Raw genomic sequence first — 20,350 nt, 5'->3', positions numbered from 1 at the left:
TACTTATAATAAAATATTGACACTTTATAGCGCTATAACTTCTCTTTTAAATTCTAAAAGTGTCGATACTTATAATAAAGTATCGACACTATCAACATATCCGGTAGCGCTTTACCTGTTTTATCATTTATAAACCGGTTTTGTCATTTTTTACCTGTTATATTGTTATAGATTGATACATTTTTATAAAGTATCGACACTTTCAATATATCCGGTAGCACTTTACCTGTTTTGTCATTTATAGACCGGTTTTGTCATTTTTTACATGTTATATTGTTATGGATCGATACATTTTTATAAAGTATCGACACTTTCAATATATCCGGTAGCGCTTTACTTGTTTTGTCATTTATAGACCGCTTTTGTCATTTTTTTACCTATTATATTGTTATGGATCGATACATTTTTATAAAGTATTGACACTTTCAATATATCCGGTAGCACTTTACCTGTTTTGTCATTTATAGACCGGTTTTGTCATTTTTTTACCTGTTAGATTGTTATGGATCGATACATTTTTATAAAGTATCGACACTTTTAATATATCCAGTAGCGTTTTACCTGTTTTGTCATTTATAGACCGGTTTTGTCATTTTTTTACTGTTATATTGTTATGGATCAATACATTTTATAAATTATCGACACAAACCGACAAGTTAAGTTTACAGGTTGCCAAATTTTTTAATATTTCTTCACGATTTCCACCTATTACATTATTATTACTCGATATTTCCGGTAGCGCTAAACCGAATTTTCAAATATCTTTTAATGTATTCAGTAATGCCGTATATTAGTCTGCATTTTCTGAGACAATCCCAAAGGAAAAAGAAATACGAAGTGCTTTCCTCAGAAGTTATTGCTTTATTTATTTTTGGAAAAAGTACACCATTAGTTCTTAATTTATTCCATGCAGATCATTTTGATCACCAAATTTTCTAAAATCTTAAAATTTTATTTTAATGTTTATTAACAATAATCCCAAAATATACATATAAATATATAATATCTATAAAAGCGAAAAAAGCAAGAGTGTTTTTTTTGGGGGTTAAATGACATTTATCTTACATAAGCAAGATATGTTGTCGTCGTAGTGCCTTTTAACGACGGATATAAAAATTTTATGTTAAAGAAACGTATTTATAAAAATTTTAAGGTATGATAACTTATAAAGTTGTAGAATAATAAAAAAATATTTTAATTAAAAATATAAAAAAAATCTAAAATATATAAAAAATATTAATATTTTTAAGAAAGCAATTACCAAGTAAAATATAAATTATATTAATTCTCAAGGAAGCATATTTGTTGACGAAACACTTATCTCGAAGAGAATGAATAAGGCATGCAAAGGAGGGAGACTAAGGGGCCCATGCTGAGTGAAGAAGGTGCTGTGGAGACTCGGGGGAGAAATAACACACAACACAGCATAATACACAAAAAAAGTAGGGTAAATTACAGAGTCGGTCATTTTTGTTTCTCTTTTTTAAACCTATGGTCACTCGATCCAGAAACTTCAATACATGGTCACTTTTATTTATTTTTAAATAATAAGTGGTCACTTAACTTGTCGATCCATAAACATGTAGTCACTGAGACTTTAACAGCCGTTAAACCATTAACAACTGGATGACTTTGCACAATAATTAAACAAAATATAAAACATGGCATATCCAGTCCACTGGATTATATGTGGATTAAAAATGAGGAGATTAGTTGACCGACGATTTGACATCATTAGATTAATGTCACGCCCCCAGAACTTCGACGCCTCACACCGTCGGAATATCAGAGTCAAGGTATGACGGGTCGTACGGCCTTAGACGCTTTAGACGCTCCTCGGTCTTCTCGGCGACTAAGTAAGCCTTACCCAAGCTAAGTGAGTGTGCTAACTCACAAAGGTTGGAACCAAGCCCTCAAGTCTTCGGATTGTGGAAGCTTTAAACACCAACGTGGCTACTTGGAGCCACAAGGTCGGACTATCGTGTGGAAGTGCTAACACGAAGGTGGCTACTCCTGGCCACCGAGATAGGCAACAAGAACAAAGAAACTAAGAACTCAGAAAGAATAGAGCAAATGCCTCAGAGCTTTATTACTCTCTCACAAAGAGAAGAATGGAATTGGGTCATTACAAATGAGGAGGAGAGCTCTCTATTTATAGTTGATCTCCCTCTCAATCAATGGCCTAGATCATTTTACATCAACGGCTAAGATTTGCCCAATTAATGACAAATCCCCTAAATCAAGGAATTACAACCAAATCCTTCCTAATTACATCAATTAGTAGGATTCTTTCCTTGGATAGGTGTTCACACTGGATATGGTAAGATTTTCCCACAATATCTTCCTGATTTTGTTGCCTCTTGCCATATTTACCGAGCTTCTGTGATCATCTTCAGATATGATGCCACTTTCCTTTTCTGTACGACCAATGTGAACGGGCTCCATAGCATTCTCCAAGCGATGGGCCAAGTCTGGTGGATTTGGCAAGCCCGATAACAATCTTGAGATTCCCTTTCGGACTCTTGCACCAATGTCTTGGCAAGCCCGATCCTCTGTCTTGAACCTCTCTGTCGGACACTTGCACCAGTGTCTCGGACCCAAGTTCCTAGCCCGTGACACTCTCCCCCACTGAACTTAGCGACGCCCTCGTCGCTGCACTCAACGATCTTGGGCAACACCACTTTGGATACTTTTCCTTGCCTTGGCTTATTGCGGTCCTCCTATACGAACTGCTTGCCTTGGCTTCTACCGCATGTAACTTCACGATCCCTCGCGCCATACTTCACATCAATCTTGGTTGCTTTTCGACGCCTCCACTTGCTCACGTCCCCTCATAAGGACTCAACTTCCCATAATGGCTGTGCTCGCTTCGGCTCTTGCCGCCAAGTGATGAAATGGGCTAATATGCCCACAAGTGCATCTCTTCCATAGGAACTTCTTCCTACAAGTCTTGATTTGCCTCGGCTTGGACCTCCTTGTCCCTTGCGGCAAAGTCTTGGATCCCATCCAAACTTTGTTCCATCCGCGTTAAGAGTTAGGTCTTGCCTGACCTACACTCACTTAAAATTGCAAATCAAGCTCACAAGAACACAAGAATAGTGTTGAGATGTACCTTCCCCTCTGATTAGTTGGCATTTACTCAAAATTTTACGTCATCCCTTCTTGCTCCATGAAGTCTGACACTCCCCGCATTGAACCCTTGTCGTTGGAGTTCTTTGCGCCATCCTGTATCGGCACTTTCTCACGGCAAAGTCCGATGCCCCTCCTTGCTTTCTCCCTTCTAACACGAAGGTTGGAGCTCGCTTCCCACCTTTGAAATGGGTGGTGTCTCCACGGTTGTCTTGTCCCTCAACGTCTTGGCTCCCTTCGACTCTTGTCTATGAGTCTTTGAAGGATTGTTCCTCTCTTGAACATCCTCGGTAAACCCTTGTCTCGACTCCTTGGACATGGTCAACTCGGTCTGCCCTTGGCCTCTACTTGCTTTGGCAGAAATGAACCGTATTGAGCCAAGTCGTAATGCCCTTTCGATCCTTGGTTCGTCCTCTTCTTTGGACAACACGATCCTGGGCTCATCCGTTACCTTGGATGACTCGACTCCCCTCGGGTAATCTTAACACTGTTGCACCTCAAGTTTACGCCCCTTCGCTTGCTCGACTCTTACCCTCGGCTTAGCATCTGTGTCACTTGAACTAGTGCACACATCATCACCAGATCCACCGTCTGGTTCATTGTTGAGTGGACTTATTCTTCCACTCGAGGAACAACATTCCCATCCTTCGACTTACCTTCATTGTGGGATATCTTGCCGCTACCCTCGGCTCTCGGATTTGGTTTGGAAGTCTTGTTCTTCTTGACTCCAAACTCTTTGATGGACTCTGCGGTTGTCAAGGCTTCAGATAGCTCCCTGACTTCCCTTCGCTCCAACGTCCTCTTTGCCCACGGCTTCAATCCGAACATGAAGGTGAAGAATCCCTCTTCTTCAGTCAAACTTGGGACTTTGAGCATGAGTCTTCTAAATCGGCTCACATACTCTTTAAGTGTCCCCTTATGCCTGAGGCGCCTCAGCTTGGACCACGCCTCCATCCTGGCATGCTGTGAGCGAACCTGCTCACTTTGTACCCTCGGCTTGATGACTTTATCATTCGCTATCTCACCGGGTCCTTTCCTGTGCTCGACTGCTTTGACACCCGCAGTCTCGTCACGTCTCGATCCTGGGTGATCTACTTGACAGTTTGTAGTCGCTCCACGCTTGCCCCTTGACTCGGCTACTTTGAAAGATGTAGCCTCATCAAGTCTTGCGCCTGACTGATTGCTCGATCATTCGCAATTGCATCTGGCTTTCTTCTTGGCTCGATCGCCTCATCCTCGACAGCCTTGCCTTGTCTTAATCCTTGCTTGGCCGCATTGATCCCATCAATCGGACAAAGTCTTTCCCTTGACTTGGCAGCTTGAACTCTTCTGCCTCCGCCAATGCTTGCTACTCCTCCTTCTCCCATCCTCTCCATGATGGTTGTAAGGCGACGCTTCTCGGGACATCCTCTAATCAAGTGAGGACCATCACAGAAGTAGCACTTGAGCTTCTCCTTGCTCGCCTTCTTCTTTTCCCCAGACTTGGCCTTGCCATTCTTTCCCGATGGCTTTCCTTGGTCGCGAACAGTCGTTGGCTCAACTTGGCCACTCAAGAGCTTTCTATACCATCTCCCCGCTGCACCATTTCCTGGTCTCTCCCATTATTGCCACTATCCCTGGGCATGGGCCTGGACGACACATTACTACTTGGCTTGACATCAACAAGCTCAGTTAGCGTTCCGGCTACAGCTATGGCTCCCGAAAGTCTCTGGGCATCACCTTGCTCTTCCCCGAGCATCACCCCTAGTCTAAGTCCTTCCAAGAAGGTCTTGAGCACACCCTATTCACTCATTGCTCCCTTGCATATGAGTAGCTCCCTCTTGAGCTCATTCACCTCGCTTCTCAAAGCCGCTACCTCGGCTTCTTGGGCATTCCTCCCTCGAACCATCTCCAACTCATCTAGAACTCGTTGCGTCTCGACCTTGAATCTGCCCTCCATGGACTCTAATCGATCAAGGCGGGACTCCACAACACCCTGGGTCTGCTTGGCCTCATCCTCGACTTGTTCAAGTCTACCGACCCTTTGTTCCCACAAAGTTGAGATATGCTCTAGATTAATGAGCCTCTCTGTGTGGTCAGCAATACATTCCATCCAGTAGGCCCATTTCTCGTACAGTGAGAGTTCTTCTCGTTGTTCCTCATTAAGACTCTCCTCGTCTTCATGAGAGAACGTATCGTCTCGCTCGGACATGCCTTCGGCGTCACCCTTGAGCCTCTCTACCTCGAGAACCGGCTCCCCTTGGTGTGCTATCGTTGCCTCGAGCATTCCTTGCGAACTCATCACGGTATCCTCATGCTTGGACACCGACGATGCTCTTGAGCCCAACGGACTCTCTTCTCGTTTCCCACCATGACACTCCTTGCCTTTGCGTGCGGAAACTCCTCTTTTCTTGTGCCCCATTTCAATTATCAAGTAAATTGATTGAATGTAAGTAAAACAAACTTACCCGGTTTTGCACCTTCCACCAAACTTGGTCGAAACGATCGTTGTCTGCTCACAACGAAACGCTCTGATACCACTTGTCACGCCCCCAGAACTTCGACGCCTCACACCGTCGGAATATCAGAGTCAAGGTCTGACGGGTCGTGCGACCTTAGACGCTTTAGAAGCTCCTCGGTCTTCTCGACGACTAAGTAAGCCTTACCCAAGCTAAGTGAGTGTGCTAACTCACAAAGGTTGGAACCAAGCCCTCAAGGCTTCGGATTACGGAAGCTTTAAACACCAACGTGGCTACTCGGAGCCACAAGGTCGGACTATCGTGTGGAAGTGCTAACACGAAGGTGGCTACTCCTAGCCACCGAGATAGGCAACAAGAACAAAGAAACTAAGAACTCAGAAAGAATAGAGCAAATGCCTCAGAGTTTTATTACTCTCTCATAAAGAGAAGAATGTAATTGGGTCATTACAAATGAAGAGGAGAGCTCTCTATTTATAGTTGAGCTCCCTCTCAATCAATGGCCTAGATCATTTTACATCAACGGCTAAGATTTGCCCAATTAATGACAAATCCCCTAAATCAAGGAATTACAACCAAATCCTTCCTAATTAAATCCATTAGTAGGATTCTTTCCTTGAATAGGTGTTCACACTGGATATGGTAAGATTTTCCCACAATATCTTCCTGATTTTGTTGCCTCTTGCCATATTTACCGAGCTTCTGTGATCATCTTCAGATATGATGCCACTTTCCTTTTCTGCACGGCCAATGTGAACGGGCTCCATAGCATTCTCCAATCGATGGGCCAAGTCTGGTGGATTTGGCAAGCCCGATAACAATCTTGAGATTCCCTTTCGGACTCTTGCACCAATGTCTTGGCAAGCCCGATCCTCTGTCTTGAACCTCTCTGTCGGACACTTGCACCAGTGTCTCGGACCCAAGTTCCTAGCCCGTGACAATTAACCTGACCCTGTTCTTTTGGATTCAAAACCCTTTTTATGATAATCAAACAAAAGAACAAAAAACTTTTGGGATTCAAACATTTCATGGGTAAACTACATTGAGGGAAAAATCAAAAGCATTCGAGGAAAAAAACTATAAGGGAGAAAATTATGTGGGAAGAACTATCTGTTGAGTGCTTTGAGGGTTTAAATCAAATCTGTTAAGGGTTGATCCTATGAGGATTGATAATCTCATGTATTCTCTGGGTAAAATCTAAACTTTTTGGGGTATTCTTTGGGTAAAAGCATTAACAGTTTCTCTGGGTGTTTATCATTCATTGTATTCTCTGTTTAAGGTGGGCTCTAATCTCTTGATATTCTTCGTCTGTATATATTCTGTGGGTATTCTCTTTAATCAAATTGGTTTGTTTTTTGTTGGTTTCAAAATATGCTGAAAAATAGGCTTCGAGACAAGGGGATAATGTGATGGAGTATGATAAGTGATTCCTTTTTTTGTCTGTATATACTAGTGTTTTCCTCCTTTTTTTCTATAGGTTTCTTTGATGTTGTATATAAAGCATAAACTGTTTGTTTGTACTTGTTCTTTCAACTATTTTTGTCTTCATAAAGTGTTTTCAACTATTTTTTGTTCATTCATGTCCATAATTTAATAATTTTGTTTTGTTTGTGTGATATGTTTGATTCTTCGAAAGCTTGGAATGCTTGTATGCTTACTATTGCATTTTAGAAAGTAACCACTATTAAAATATATTATTGTTGGGTTCAAGAATATAAAATATGGAATATTTGTCTTCTTGTGTTCTTTTATTGTTGAGTTTAGAGTCTACTGCTATAAGAAAATATATTATGTTTGCTTTTATTGTTGGCTTTTATGTCAAGTACTTGTGTCCACACATATTTATTTATTGTTGGCTTTTACGTGCTGTTCATATCCTGATTTAGAAAAATTTACTGTTGCAATTCATTATGATGAGAATTTTATGTTTTTGCATATAGGAAAATACACTTATAATAGAAAAATACACTTCCCAATTTGTTGCGTATTTTGATCTTGTTGATTGTGATACATTCTCTATGTTAGAAGTATGTGATATGATAAAAAAGTTTGGTTTGGGTGGTTCTTATGAAATGTATTGGCGAGTACCATATGTAACACCTTACACCAGTATGACACACAGTCGACCAATAAGAGTGTCATACGGGACCACTAGAGTGGCTAACCAAAAACTTTCTTCAATATACTAAATGGAAACATCCATTTATAAATTATTCAAGATAAAATAAATAACAACATTTATATAAATTAGTTTACATTCGGGAGCTCCCAAAATAATTTCTTCAAAATATAGACTATTCATTTAAAATAAGTTACGACTCGATTATTACAAAACAAGGTTACAAATATACATGCCCTCTAATAATAAACCGAGACATACTCTGCTCTAAATGCTGGTCTGGTATACTCTAGATAAAAACTCTTCAACTGCTCCACCTATGAATATGCGTAAGGATACAAATTCCTAACACTTAGTTAACTAGCCCATTGTCACACTAACAACTAAAACATATTAAAAATGGTTCATTTGCATGCTCAACAACTGATAAAATAATATATTGAGTATACTCGCATACTCACTCTCTACTCTATGATAGACATCATGGTGTGACTGAGGGATTTATGTATCTCGGAGCTCACACACCCCTCTAGTCTATCGAGGATAAGGCTCGAAATCTCTGCACCAGACACAACACCCTCGATTAGCCCACCCCTTGTGAATGTCAGATATTGCGCCTTAGCTAGTCAATTTAAAGTGCCTTGTGCACTACCTAAGGATATCTGGACTGCATCTATACTTCGTCACCCTTACTACTTCTAAAGAAACTCGAGTGTCTGAATCGTTTCCCGAGTATCAAGCAAGGCTAGTTTTATGTCATCCTGATTGATCTTGTTTTTATGTGTAATTAATAAATATTATTGTTCCACTCGTAGTCTTATTTGAGAGTATTTAAAGCTTTTTGGGAAACCTCACTTGCCTCTACACTTTCTCTTGTTTTAAAGTCCATAACATATACTTGATATCGATACTGAACTTACAATATCGATACCTTTTCTGAGTTATTGATACCCTAATGCAAACTCTCTTGAAAAAAAATAGAGGAGTATCGATACTTGGACCTTAGGTATCGATACTCCCTAGAGTACCGATACCAAAATGTTATTCTGGAATATGGGTCTCGATACCAAGCACCTCAGTCTCAATACCAAATCCTTAGTATCGATACTCCTTCAAATGATATCGATAATGCACTCATAAACTTTAAAATTTTTAGGCCTGAACAAGAACAATATCGATACTGATCCCTCCCCTCGAAAATGCCTTATTTAGGCACTTAAATTCACTCACATTTCTACCTTTATGTTTCCCAAATGTTCTTAGTGTTTTATGTACTCATATAGGGTCATAAATAAGGCTTTAAACATATTAATAATATAAAATATAGTTTCTACCATGAACATGCTCATCAAGCTTTAGATTTCAACTTCATGATATGATACACTTCTAATGACCCACTTAAAAGTATGGAGGAGTTGTTCATGTGGTTACCTTGAATTTCTTAGCTAATGGCAAAGCTACCAACTCACTCAAGTGGTGCTTTCTCATTTCCCTTAGCTTTTGAATTTTCTCCCACTTTTTTCAATAAACAAAATTAAGAAAAAAGATTACTAACTTAGCTAGATAGGTTGGGATTTAAAACACTTCTACAACTTAAATCTTACCAAAAACAAGCTAGAAACTAAAGATTCTCATAAACCCCTCAAAAACCCATTTTGGCAACTATGGTTAAAATCTTATAATGAGGAGCTTAAATTGAAGCTAGCATGATGATGATTAATAATCTTACCTTGGATTAACCAAACTAGATTTGTAATACTTGGAAATCTTGCTTTTGGAAGGGAAGAGGAAGAGAAAATGATGAAAGAAATATGAAAGAGGTTTGGTGGGATGTTTGGGGAGTGGTTCACGTAAACACCATAAAATAAGGGGGAGTTTTCAGCTTTCAAATACAAATGGGTAAATTGCATTTTTAGTCCATTTGACTATAAAATCAAACAAAATCACCCTTAACCCTTGGGTCCAACTCAAGCCCACTCCCAAATTAGCTAAGTCCAAATTTTTTATTGGGTTATTTGGTTTGATTTATATGTCTCGGGTTGCCCCGAACTACTAACTTAGGTTTCGGGGTGTTACACTAGATGTTGCTTTAACTAAAAATTCCATCAGGTCATTAAAAACTTATTCTGATTGTATGAAAATGTTTAACAACCTGCCTAGTAATAAATACATTCAGATTTTATCTGGTGCAAAATATTGCTGGAGATAGTGATAGCTGAGAAATAGATGTTCAGGAAGAAGCTGAGGAGGAAGCTGAGTAGGAAGTTGAGGAAGAATTTGATGAGGAAGTTAAGGAATAAGGTTAGGAGAAAGAAAAACGATGTAGAACAATTTAAGGGTAGTGATACTAAATTAGGGTTTGATGAAGGTGATCAGAAGAATGAGAATATAAGAATTAGGGTTCAAAGAGAAATGGATGGGTTTGGACCTGATGGCGTGAGATTAAATCCCAAGTTAGAATCATATAATGACAAATCTGAAGAACTTGATAGTGATCGTGATTCTGACTCAGATGGTTCTAGGTTTCTTGAGTTTAATATAAAAATTGGCATGATGAACCCTAAATTTAGAACAAGTTTAATCTTTCATAATAGGATTATGATAAAGGAAGCCTTAAGGCAATATGGGAGGGTGAATAGGGTTCAAGTTAAACTTAGGGTTAATGATGCCAAAAAACTTCAAGCAGTTTGTAAGAAAACTTGTTCGAAATGGTTTTCATCTCAGTTAGTCCGGCTACTCATGAAGCTACACGATACTAACCTCGAAACTCGCATAACAATTCCTAAAAATCATGGAGAATCGTTGGTTTAGAAAGGATTTTAAAACATCAAATTCTACATTGAAGATGATAAAATTTTCATCGTTGAAGAAACTGATGATGACATCAGAGCATATTCAATGGACCATTCATCGATGTCCGAGTCCGAAACTGAGGTTGAAACCAGGCCGAGAATCAGTACACTGTAGAGGCCGGTGAGTTTAAATGCATTCAATATCATTTTATTCTCCCGGAGTTTCAATTTATCTGGGCTGTTCGAGGAAGAAGGTGAAGGTTCGAGGTTCGTCACTGATGCTCCAGTATGGAAGATTATATCGAAACTAGAAGAGATAACAAAGGTGGTTTGTTTTACGATGAGGAAGAAATATTTTAGATTGAGTTTGAAGCGTTCAAGAGAATGTGTTAAATGACCATTGACAATTGTGGCTGAGATATTCGAGCTAACACTATCATTGGTTTTCGTTTAAGAAGACGGTGGGTTGTGAACTACAATGTTTTACACATTATTTATGTATATATTGCTTGGGTTTTTGTATTTGATTAATTTTTTTTGAAGAATAAGAAAATGAAGAAGAAGGAGAAAAAGGAGAGTTGATGGAGGTAACGTGCCACATCAGCCCTAAATGGAAGGTAATGGCAGGATCTTACTGAAAACGAACTAAAAGTTTGATGACTGTATTGTAAGTTTTAAAAGGTGGGTGATCAAAATACAAGTGCTATAAAAATTTGGGGACTATTTATATACTTTACCCTTAATGCTATTATGACAAGGGAAAATAAATGTTTATTAGTCAAAGTTAGCAAACATGTTATATGGGTGTTGGGTGGCCCGTGATCAACCCGATTCGAAGTAAAATAACAATGTTTTTAAACAAGGAGAAATCATCTTTGTGTCATCCCTATTTTCCACGTTATTCAATTTAGTACCAAAGTTGAAATTAATTTCATAATTTTATCTCAAAAGATTTAATTTTTTAAGTCCCTAATTAATCAATTAATTATATCTATATTTATTTTGTGATTTTTTTGAGGAAACAAATCAAGTGAAGGCCATAAAAGGGACTTGAAAGCTCAACTAGTAAATTTAAGATTATTTGAGGAAACTAATCGGAGACGAGATCGGAAGAAATTGATTCAAAAGAAGAATTTAAAGACCAAATTTCGAAGTGTTATACGTATAGATTCATGAACAATCTCACAATTTGGCGAGAATAAAGGAGCAAATATTAGAATCTTATCTTTTGATTATTTTCCTTTTAATGAAATTTATTTTATTTACCAAGACTAATCTTGTTGAATTATTTTTCTAATTTTAGAATTAACAGATTTCAAAGAGATGGTAACTCAAAATAGTGAATGTCACGGTAAATTATATAATCACTATGATTCAAGTTGATAAGGAGCAGACATGAGCTAAAGGTGTGTTAAGGGTGAATAAGTGTGCTTGGTTGTTATATTTCAACCTATGGGGCCAGATAATTTAGGTGTATTGCCTTTTTATCTATGTTTGTTATGCATGAAAATTGTTCATTCCTGATTATTGTATGCATATGAAAGAGGAATTTTAAGCATAAATAGTTATGAGACCTTCATAAAAAATGATTGATTGAAAAGTTGTGTTATAGAGTGAGAGTGCATGTCTAAGAGTGGGTTTGGAAAAGACTTGGTATTTAAGCGTGTCTAGTGTGTCACCTATATTTTTCTAGAGACCTACTTGGTGCATTGTTCGTTTCTATACTCACTTTTAAATTCATAAAATATTATGAAAAGTTTACACGCTTTGTAACTTAGAGAAGGTTAAAAAGTGAAATTTGATAGTTTTATTAAGATAAGACTTTTAGTCATAGTAATTGAATTGTCAGTGGTCTCTTTAAAGTCAATATTTTACTAATATGATATTATTAATTTAGACACCATAAGATTAGAGAATGTAGGGGTAGCTGTAAATAATTGTCTACCTTATGAATGATATAGAATGTGGGGTGTACTAAAACAAATCTATGATTTCATATTTTGTGTTCTGAATCATAAAAATTGTATGAGAATGACTCTTTAAGTTGCATAAATCTAAGAGAATTTTAATTATCTTAATATGGAAATTACAGATGATATATGTGAAATCATAATATGTATATGTTTATTAAGTAGAACAACTTTTGTGAAACCTAGTGAAAATTGTTTTAGTAGTTCTATTGTGAAACTTGAGATGATAAATCTTGATTTAGTCAGACAAGATGTTGAATACCTTAGGAAGCTACCTTGTTAAGAATCCTTAAAAGAGAAATATGCTTATCCTTTGTGTTTTTACGTTACTCATGAGATAACATATGAATGATTTAAACCAAATCTACAATGATAATAAAAAACATGAGTTCGTAAAATAAAGAGATAGTACTTAAGTTGAATTACGAGAGGATAAAAGAGGATGATTTTAATCTCTTAACTTAAGAGTCGAGGGGAACTTATATTAAGCCCATTTGATTGAAGAATTATTGGTTCATAGCCCTAGTTTTGGGTGGTTCTAGTGAGAAGGACTTAATGAATCCACTAGTGTGAAATAATGTGTTTTACACTCTCAATGAATTCATAGCCCAAAATGTGGGTGATCATAGTGAGAAGGACTTGATGGATTCACCAATTTGAGATGTCGAATTTTATGCTATTAATAAGGTCATAGCCCAGGATTCGGGTGGTTCTTATTGAGACGGGCTTGATGATTTACCAAATTGATAGAATAAACTATTATATGTTCTTAATAAACTCATATCCCATGTTTTAAATGGTCTTTGTGAGACAGACTTAATAAATTCATTGAATCTTAAAATGAGAGGTTGAGCTTTCTTATTGCTCTTAATGATTTTACATCCCTAATTTGGGTGGTTTATATTGAGATAGACTTGATAAAATCACCTACGTAAGTTTAAAGGATTAGTCACATTCTATGAAATACTTTTGGGCATCTTTTCTAGAGCCTTACCAGCATCCTAAGGTATATTTGGCCAAAAATTAATGATCTATCGCGAAACTAACTTGGTGAAGAAATTATTCGTGTGTTGTGAGTTTACCCTTGTTTTAACAAGTTCCAGATTCGTTCACTTGTTAAGAGAAGAATTTTTCATTCCACTATATATTAGTTCCAAATACGTTCACTAGTACTTAAGCAACTAATTTCGTTGGTGCTCTTTTCGCATTCAAATTTTCATACTTATTTGCATTAGTGGGGGATTGTTTGTAATGCAAATAGTGGAGAGATTTTTTAGGGAGAATGTTACCTATTTTTAGTGAGTAGTTGGAGTAGGTTGTTGTTATTTGATAACTTTATCCCTCTGTTACTCCTATAAAAGAAATCTCTCTCCCTAATTAGAACACAAAAACTGATAGTTTCATTATTTCTTTTTTCAAAAGTTTCTTATTGAAGAGTGCAACACAAGTGGGTTCCACTTCCTCACTTCGGGTGTATGAGGTCTAATAGATTGTGTTAACCTTAGGGAGCAACATCCATTTCGAGATTACACCAATCTGGGTGAAATTGCTTCTAAGGTAGCGGCTTCCATACCAGGACATAGTAAAACCATTTGATCTCCTTCGTTATTTGATTATTATTTGTTAGTCAATATTAACATAATTGTTTTGCAACAATATTATTTCCTTACAAGAAACACCACTACAAAAAGACTATAGTTGTAATAAACCCATAACCACATTCAATCATATAAAGCAAGCATTTTTCTCAAACATTCTTAAATATCTAAGCAATTCCACAGAAAATAGAAAATCGATGCAATAAAAAGTTCCAGAAAAATAAATCCATAAAGAACTACCCAAAATACACAATAACCTCAAAAACCATACCGTACAAACAATAAATGCCGACATGTAGAAGGTTTGTGTTAGGATTTTCGGAAGCTCGAAATGATAACCGGAACGATTTGCAAAGAGGGGTCGGAACGGTTTTGTGTTTAGGGAGTAAGGATATTACTATTCATAAAAACATTTTTGTGCTCAATTTTAAATTAAAAGAACTTTGAATTATTTTGTAAATTTTGAATAAATTCAATTAAGTCCAAATACATTTTGTAAATTCAATTCAAGTCCAAAAACCATTTTGCCTTAAATTGTTATATCGAAACATAGTTCAACAGTTTGATCACTAAAACTCGTGTTTTGAGTCAAAAGAAAAGTTGGGAGAATTGGGTTCCCAACTCCCACATTGTAATTCTCATCAGATTCTTCTCCAATGTTGATTTTTAATGTTTGGGGAATCCATCGGCCTTGAAACTTGTTATCTTCAAAGTTATATTGATAGAACGATTGGATGAACAAAGTGGGATTAAACAAGAAGAGGGTTTTGTTGAAACAGGTGATTTTCAACAAAAAAAAATTATTTTTTTAACTTTTAAGGGAAAAAAAATGAATAGGAAGTGTTTGTTTTGAGATTTGATTTTAAAAAAGAGACCAAGTTTCATTAGAGGGAAACCTCAAATATGAGATGTAACCTCTAGCTTTGGAGATCACTATAATTCAAATTAACGAAAATCATGAAATCTTCATAATATAGCATGCTTCGACAGATAATTGATGTAAATCCGTAAACAAAAAATAAGAGTTCATAAAATATATTATAAACCGAGTTTAAAATCCAAAACAAAAAAAAAATGCTCCAAATCTTCGATATAAACATAGAAAATTAACGGATAAAAATAAAATAGAGTTTAAAATCGTCCATACAATATCTATATGAAAATGTGTGACTAGTTGATCCTCAAGTACCAGTCGTAATCCTAAAAACCAAAAGGATATGAAAAAACAAACTATAAAAGTGAGCTATAAAGCTCATTATGTTCTCTACCTGATACAAATATATGATGTGTAAATCAAATGGCTGTCCCTTTTTCCCATATGTATGGGGTAAGGGGGAGGTAAGATAGTAGGCTACCCCCAACACTAGGTTGAGAGCAAAACAAACTATAAAAGTGAGCTATAAAGCTCATTATGTTCTCTACCTGATACAAATATATGATGTGTAAATCAAATCATAGACAATAATAAATTAAAGTGCACTACAAGAATATTGTAACAAAAATTTCACACAGCATTACCTTTCGTCGCGGATAAACATGATGGGATGTTACCATTTGAAGAGGTACCTAAATTTGAGTACAAAATTCAAGATGAGGAAAATGGCCTTCGAAGAGGATCCCTTTCAGATACAAAAATAAGGATGGAGATATAACTCTCCAAAGAGAATCCTAGTCAGATACATAAATCAGGATGAGGTTATATTCCTCCGAAGAGGATCCCAATCAGATACCTAAATCAATCTGTGGATATAGCTCTCCGAAGATGATCCCAAATAGAAACATGATGGGGATGTTAACTTTCATTGAGGATCACATGCAAAAATAGGATGAGGATATTACCCTCGGTAGAGGATCCTATGCATATAACAAAAATGCATCAATATACAGATTAAACGCGGTGCAGTATTATCAAAAATTAGATATATTACAAATAAACACAATTAGAATATGAATATGCGTACAAATAACATAATACAACATAATAGCATAAAATATTAAATGTATCAAACAAGTCAAAGGGACACACCTATAGTAGCTAACTAATAACAACTAAGTCTTACGCTTTCCATGGTCGATAATATTAGGTTTTGCAGAATGGTGACGCATATCTCAAGACGAACGTGCATAATCAAACTAGGCTGAGTGGAAGTGATCAAGATCTACTAGAGAATGATGCAGAGACACGTGATCACCTTCAAAATATGATACCAAAAAGTGAGTCCAAAATCTTATAATTTACTTAACTTATTTGTAACTTTAAGCAACAAGGTCAAAATTTAACAAAATAAATTACAGAAACGAGTTCAGGATATCGAAAAACATAAATATATGAGTTAACAAAAAAGTTGACGAAAAAAGTCAACGGTTAAAATCAACAATCAAAGGTCAATGGTCAAACGGTTCGATTAGTGATTCGATCAGTAGTTTAGGGCTGGTTCGAGGTAAGACTACTTTGATCTATTCAGTTAGATCGATCCAACGGTTTGAACCGCCTTAACAGTCTTACACGCACACAACGACACATGAGGCACACTACGACTGCAAAAAATTACCAAAAATTACAAAAACTATTTTACGGGGAGTCACTTATAAAAATTGGTTTCACGAAAAGATCGAAGAAGATGGGGTTTTAACAAAACTCCAACATTTGAACCTTCCTCGGTTTCACATGACAACTACGAATAGCGAACCAATGATACCTAACAAACAGGGACGATGAGACGAACAACAGGGTGCCAGTGATGACAACCACGACGACCAGACGCCAACAGAAAGACCAAAAACGCACAATGATGGTTAGGTGGTGGAGAGAGAAAGAGAGAGGGCTTGAGAGATAATGACAAACGGCTAAGAGAAAAGAAAAGAAAAAAAAGTGGGAGCTTAAACCATAGAAAAATTGGGTAAATTAATCCCTTAGCCCATGAACTTCCATAAATTTACGAAAAAGCACTGAAATTTATAAACTTTCAAATTTAACTCAAACTTTGGGGTGTGACATGAGAGTTTGAGTCAAAGAAATGAATGCTCTTGGAAGTGAAAATTCAAGGAAAGTTCGGACTTCTAAACTGAATTGGTTTGAGTAGTATTCTATTTTAAGTTCGGCTTTGACAAATTAGCCCAAACCCAATGGGCTGTAGAGTTGACTTATCCAAGCAAAGTTAAGAAAACAATTTGGAGATTTTAACTTGATTTTAAATGTTATAATGATGGACATATCTTGGAGTAATTGTAAGGGTTGCAATGAGGAAGAAAGCAAAAGCATACTATTGTCATTTCCATGATACTTAAAATCTGCATATATATGCACATTGTGGCATATCTCTAGTAGATGCCTGCCATGACCAAACTATAACCATCGTTTTTCAACAAAATCCAGAAACAACACAGCTAAGAGAGGAAGATCATCATGATTCTTCTATGCTAGAAAAGGCTCGCAGCTCAAGAAGTGTTCCCATATCAAACTTAAGTTGTCTTTAAGCAAGTCAAAGATCCCATTGTTTCCAAATCCTGCTCCTGAAAAAAATAATCGAAAGTGATTTCCATAATCATCTGTTTTCGAGTAATATGTGTATAAATTGCATGATAAAGTTACAGGTCGTTTAACAAAATCAGGAAAAGGGCAACAAGTGCTGCTTACCACCAGTCCTGAAACGATCCCTTTCAACTTCAAGAAAACCTCCTCCGAGGCTTCACCGTATGCGGTTCTGAAATCAATCTGTCAGCATGTCGTACCTTGAGTCTTATGGAAGGGTTTTCATAAGCACTAGTCATTGTGTGCCAAACACCAACAACATTGTATCTGTTCCCACTTGATGCTTTTCCGGATGGCCATCTCAACCACCATTCACATCTCTGTCCAGGACTGCTGAATCAATCAGATTTTGAATGCTTTTCATCTCATCTTCCTGAGATTAAACGAAATAACTCAGACGGTAAAACTAATGTCACTGGAGATCAATAGGATCCAAACTAACTTACAGTCATAGAAGTTAAGATTCTCTTGTGGGTAAGCATCAACCTCAAATCGAGATTCATATCCAGGCATGATATGTCAATAACCATGTCACGCACTTGATTTAGTTCTACCTGCAAAAAGAAAAGATTCTGTTTCATGGTAAAACGAGAGAAAAACTGGGGGACATTCACAAATAGCAATATGTTGGTCCATTCCATAATTGCAGATTAAATTCGAGACTGCATAAGGAGAGCCAACATATTGGGTGCATATCTTGGCCTATGGTAATAAAAGACTTGCCTTGTATAGCTGGAGCTTTTTATCTTCTTTTACTCTACATTTGCACGAAATGGTTGAAGCTGGCTGAGTGCTATCAGACAACTACACATAAACAGATTAAAATCATTCAATTGCTAAAATAATCAATCATATCACAACAAAAAGTAAAGTGGGAAAATATACCTTCACATGGTATACATCTTTCATATCTGCAAAGTCAACTCCAATCTTCGAGGCAACTTCAGCTATAATGTTTTTCGAGTATGAAGAAGGAAGACTTGTGTAAAATGATTTTTTCAATTCCGTCAATGCCGCCTCACTAACACAATCTTTACTGATACCTTCCAAGCTAAAAGATGAGCTCCTGCACCAATATTGAAAAGCAGGGTTGCTTTGATCTCCTTCAAGGAAAAATAGTCCTGAAAACTAATCCATAAGACTCAAAGGTAAAATAACGATTCTTAATATCTTACCTTGAGTCTTATGGATTAGTTTCCATAAGCACTAGCCATTGCTAAGATAAGGATCATTTGCTTTCGAGGAAGCAATAGCAAAGTAATCAATGCTTACCCCTGAAGAAGTATTTTGCCAAACCTAGCAACCATTTCTAGCTTTACATCTTTCGAATCTCTGCACTCTATTTTGGCCCTTGCCTTTTCAAAGGAAGATAATAGGTATGGCAGAACATTTTCTGCAATAGATGACCACGGGCACCCTTTTGCTGCATCTACGATAATTGGGGACAAAAAATGTAGTTTCAGAACACATTTCCACAATATAATAAATAGCTTTCCACATTGTTTTAGGAAATGATGTACCACCAACCTTGATCTAAATTATTTTTCACCAAGATTAGAGGTTTCTTGCCCGTTCTTCTCTCGATAGATTCTACTGAAACTGGTTTCAGATGAGCAGCAAGAGTGTCATTGTTTTCATCATCCACACCAACAGCAAACCATCTGGAGATTGCATAGTCCGAATATACGATCTTTCCACTCCTATCAGCATTAGACTTTGAAGCCCTTAACTGTGCATTCCTATTAATTCTGGGAATCAGGGACTCTGGAGTCAGAGTCAACCTATCCGAATCCTTCCAATGCCGCTTGTGTGGATGGATGTAAGCCATGTATAATGCTCAATTCCAACACCTATAGGAAACTACCATTGTTAAAGGAGTTTCATGGCAATGATAATGTACTTATAAACCTTAAACAACATTGGAAACAATATCCAGTTTTCAACAAAACACAAATAATGAAACAAAATCTAATAACAGAAATCTTAACTAAGATACATAGATTATGTTAACATGATAAAAGTAAACATGACAGATATGTTAGTGAGACACAAAAGTCATTTTTTTAGCAACAAAATATGAAATGCTTGAAAAAGAAAACAAAGCAAAGCCTTTAAGTACCCATAAAATAACTCAAGTAAAACAATCTTCAATCTTTCTTTGAGTACCCATCAAAGAGGCATCATTTTATAATTCAGAAAACTAACAAATAAGTATTGCAAGGAAAAAAGAGAGATATTACCAGAGAATTCAATGGCTTTTGAATCTTGAAGATCACAGAGAGATGGTTTGCGGTTTGTATCTTGTTGTAAGAGAACAGATGATTGGTGTTTTTATACTTGAACTTACTTTCAACTACTTAAATTGCAAGGTCCTTTGAAAAAAAGGGGAAAAAAATGCACAAGAACTTTCCTCAGAAGTTGTCGCTTTATTTTTTGCGGCGAAGTACACCTTTAGTTCTTAAATTATTCCCTGCATATCATTTTGATAACCAAATTAACTTAAATTATAAAATTTTATTTTAAATAACAATAACTCCAAAAAAATGTATTTACAAATTTATAAAAACTATAATATTTTTAAAAATAGAAAAAAATGAAAAAAGGTTTTTCTATTTTGTAATTATTTTAAAAAAGCAAAGGCTTTTCTATTTTAAAAATAGTTGGTCCTCTTAAAAATTTTAAATTATTATATATTTTAGATATTTTTATATTTTTTATTGATAATTTATTTTCGTCTCTCAAAAATTTCAAAAA

The 20,350-nt window shown here is 36.4% G+C and overlaps 1 protein-coding gene across 1 annotated transcript in view; it reads right to left on the bottom strand.

Moving 5' to 3' along the window:
- Window positions 1-19,914, bottom strand: part of LOC120154950 — a 30,297-nt gene extending 10,383 nt beyond the window's left edge. The window contains exons 1-6 of the mRNA XM_039166557.1: window positions 19,837-19,914; window positions 19,124-19,446; window positions 18,869-19,025; window positions 18,482-18,662; window positions 18,320-18,400; window positions 18,043-18,150 (exon numbers count right to left, since the gene is read on the bottom strand). Coding sequence (XP_039022488.1) covers window positions 18,043-18,150; window positions 18,320-18,400; window positions 18,482-18,662; window positions 18,869-19,025; window positions 19,124-19,424 — 828 coding nt within the window. The 5' untranslated portion in view covers window positions 19,425-19,446; window positions 19,837-19,914. The remainder of the gene's footprint in view (window positions 1-18,042; window positions 18,151-18,319; window positions 18,401-18,481; window positions 18,663-18,868; window positions 19,026-19,123; window positions 19,447-19,836) is intronic.
- Window positions 19,915-20,350: the final 436 nt, after the last annotated feature.

Source organism: Hibiscus syriacus, unplaced genomic scaffold (genome assembly GCF_006381635.1).
Source record: "Hibiscus syriacus cultivar Baekdansim isolate YM2019G1 unplaced genomic scaffold, ASM638163v2 tig00111154_pilon, whole genome shotgun sequence".
Lineage (NCBI taxonomy): Eukaryota > Viridiplantae > Streptophyta > Magnoliopsida > Malvales > Malvaceae > Hibiscus > Hibiscus syriacus.
This window is presented reverse-complemented; position numbering and strand designations above follow the sequence as displayed.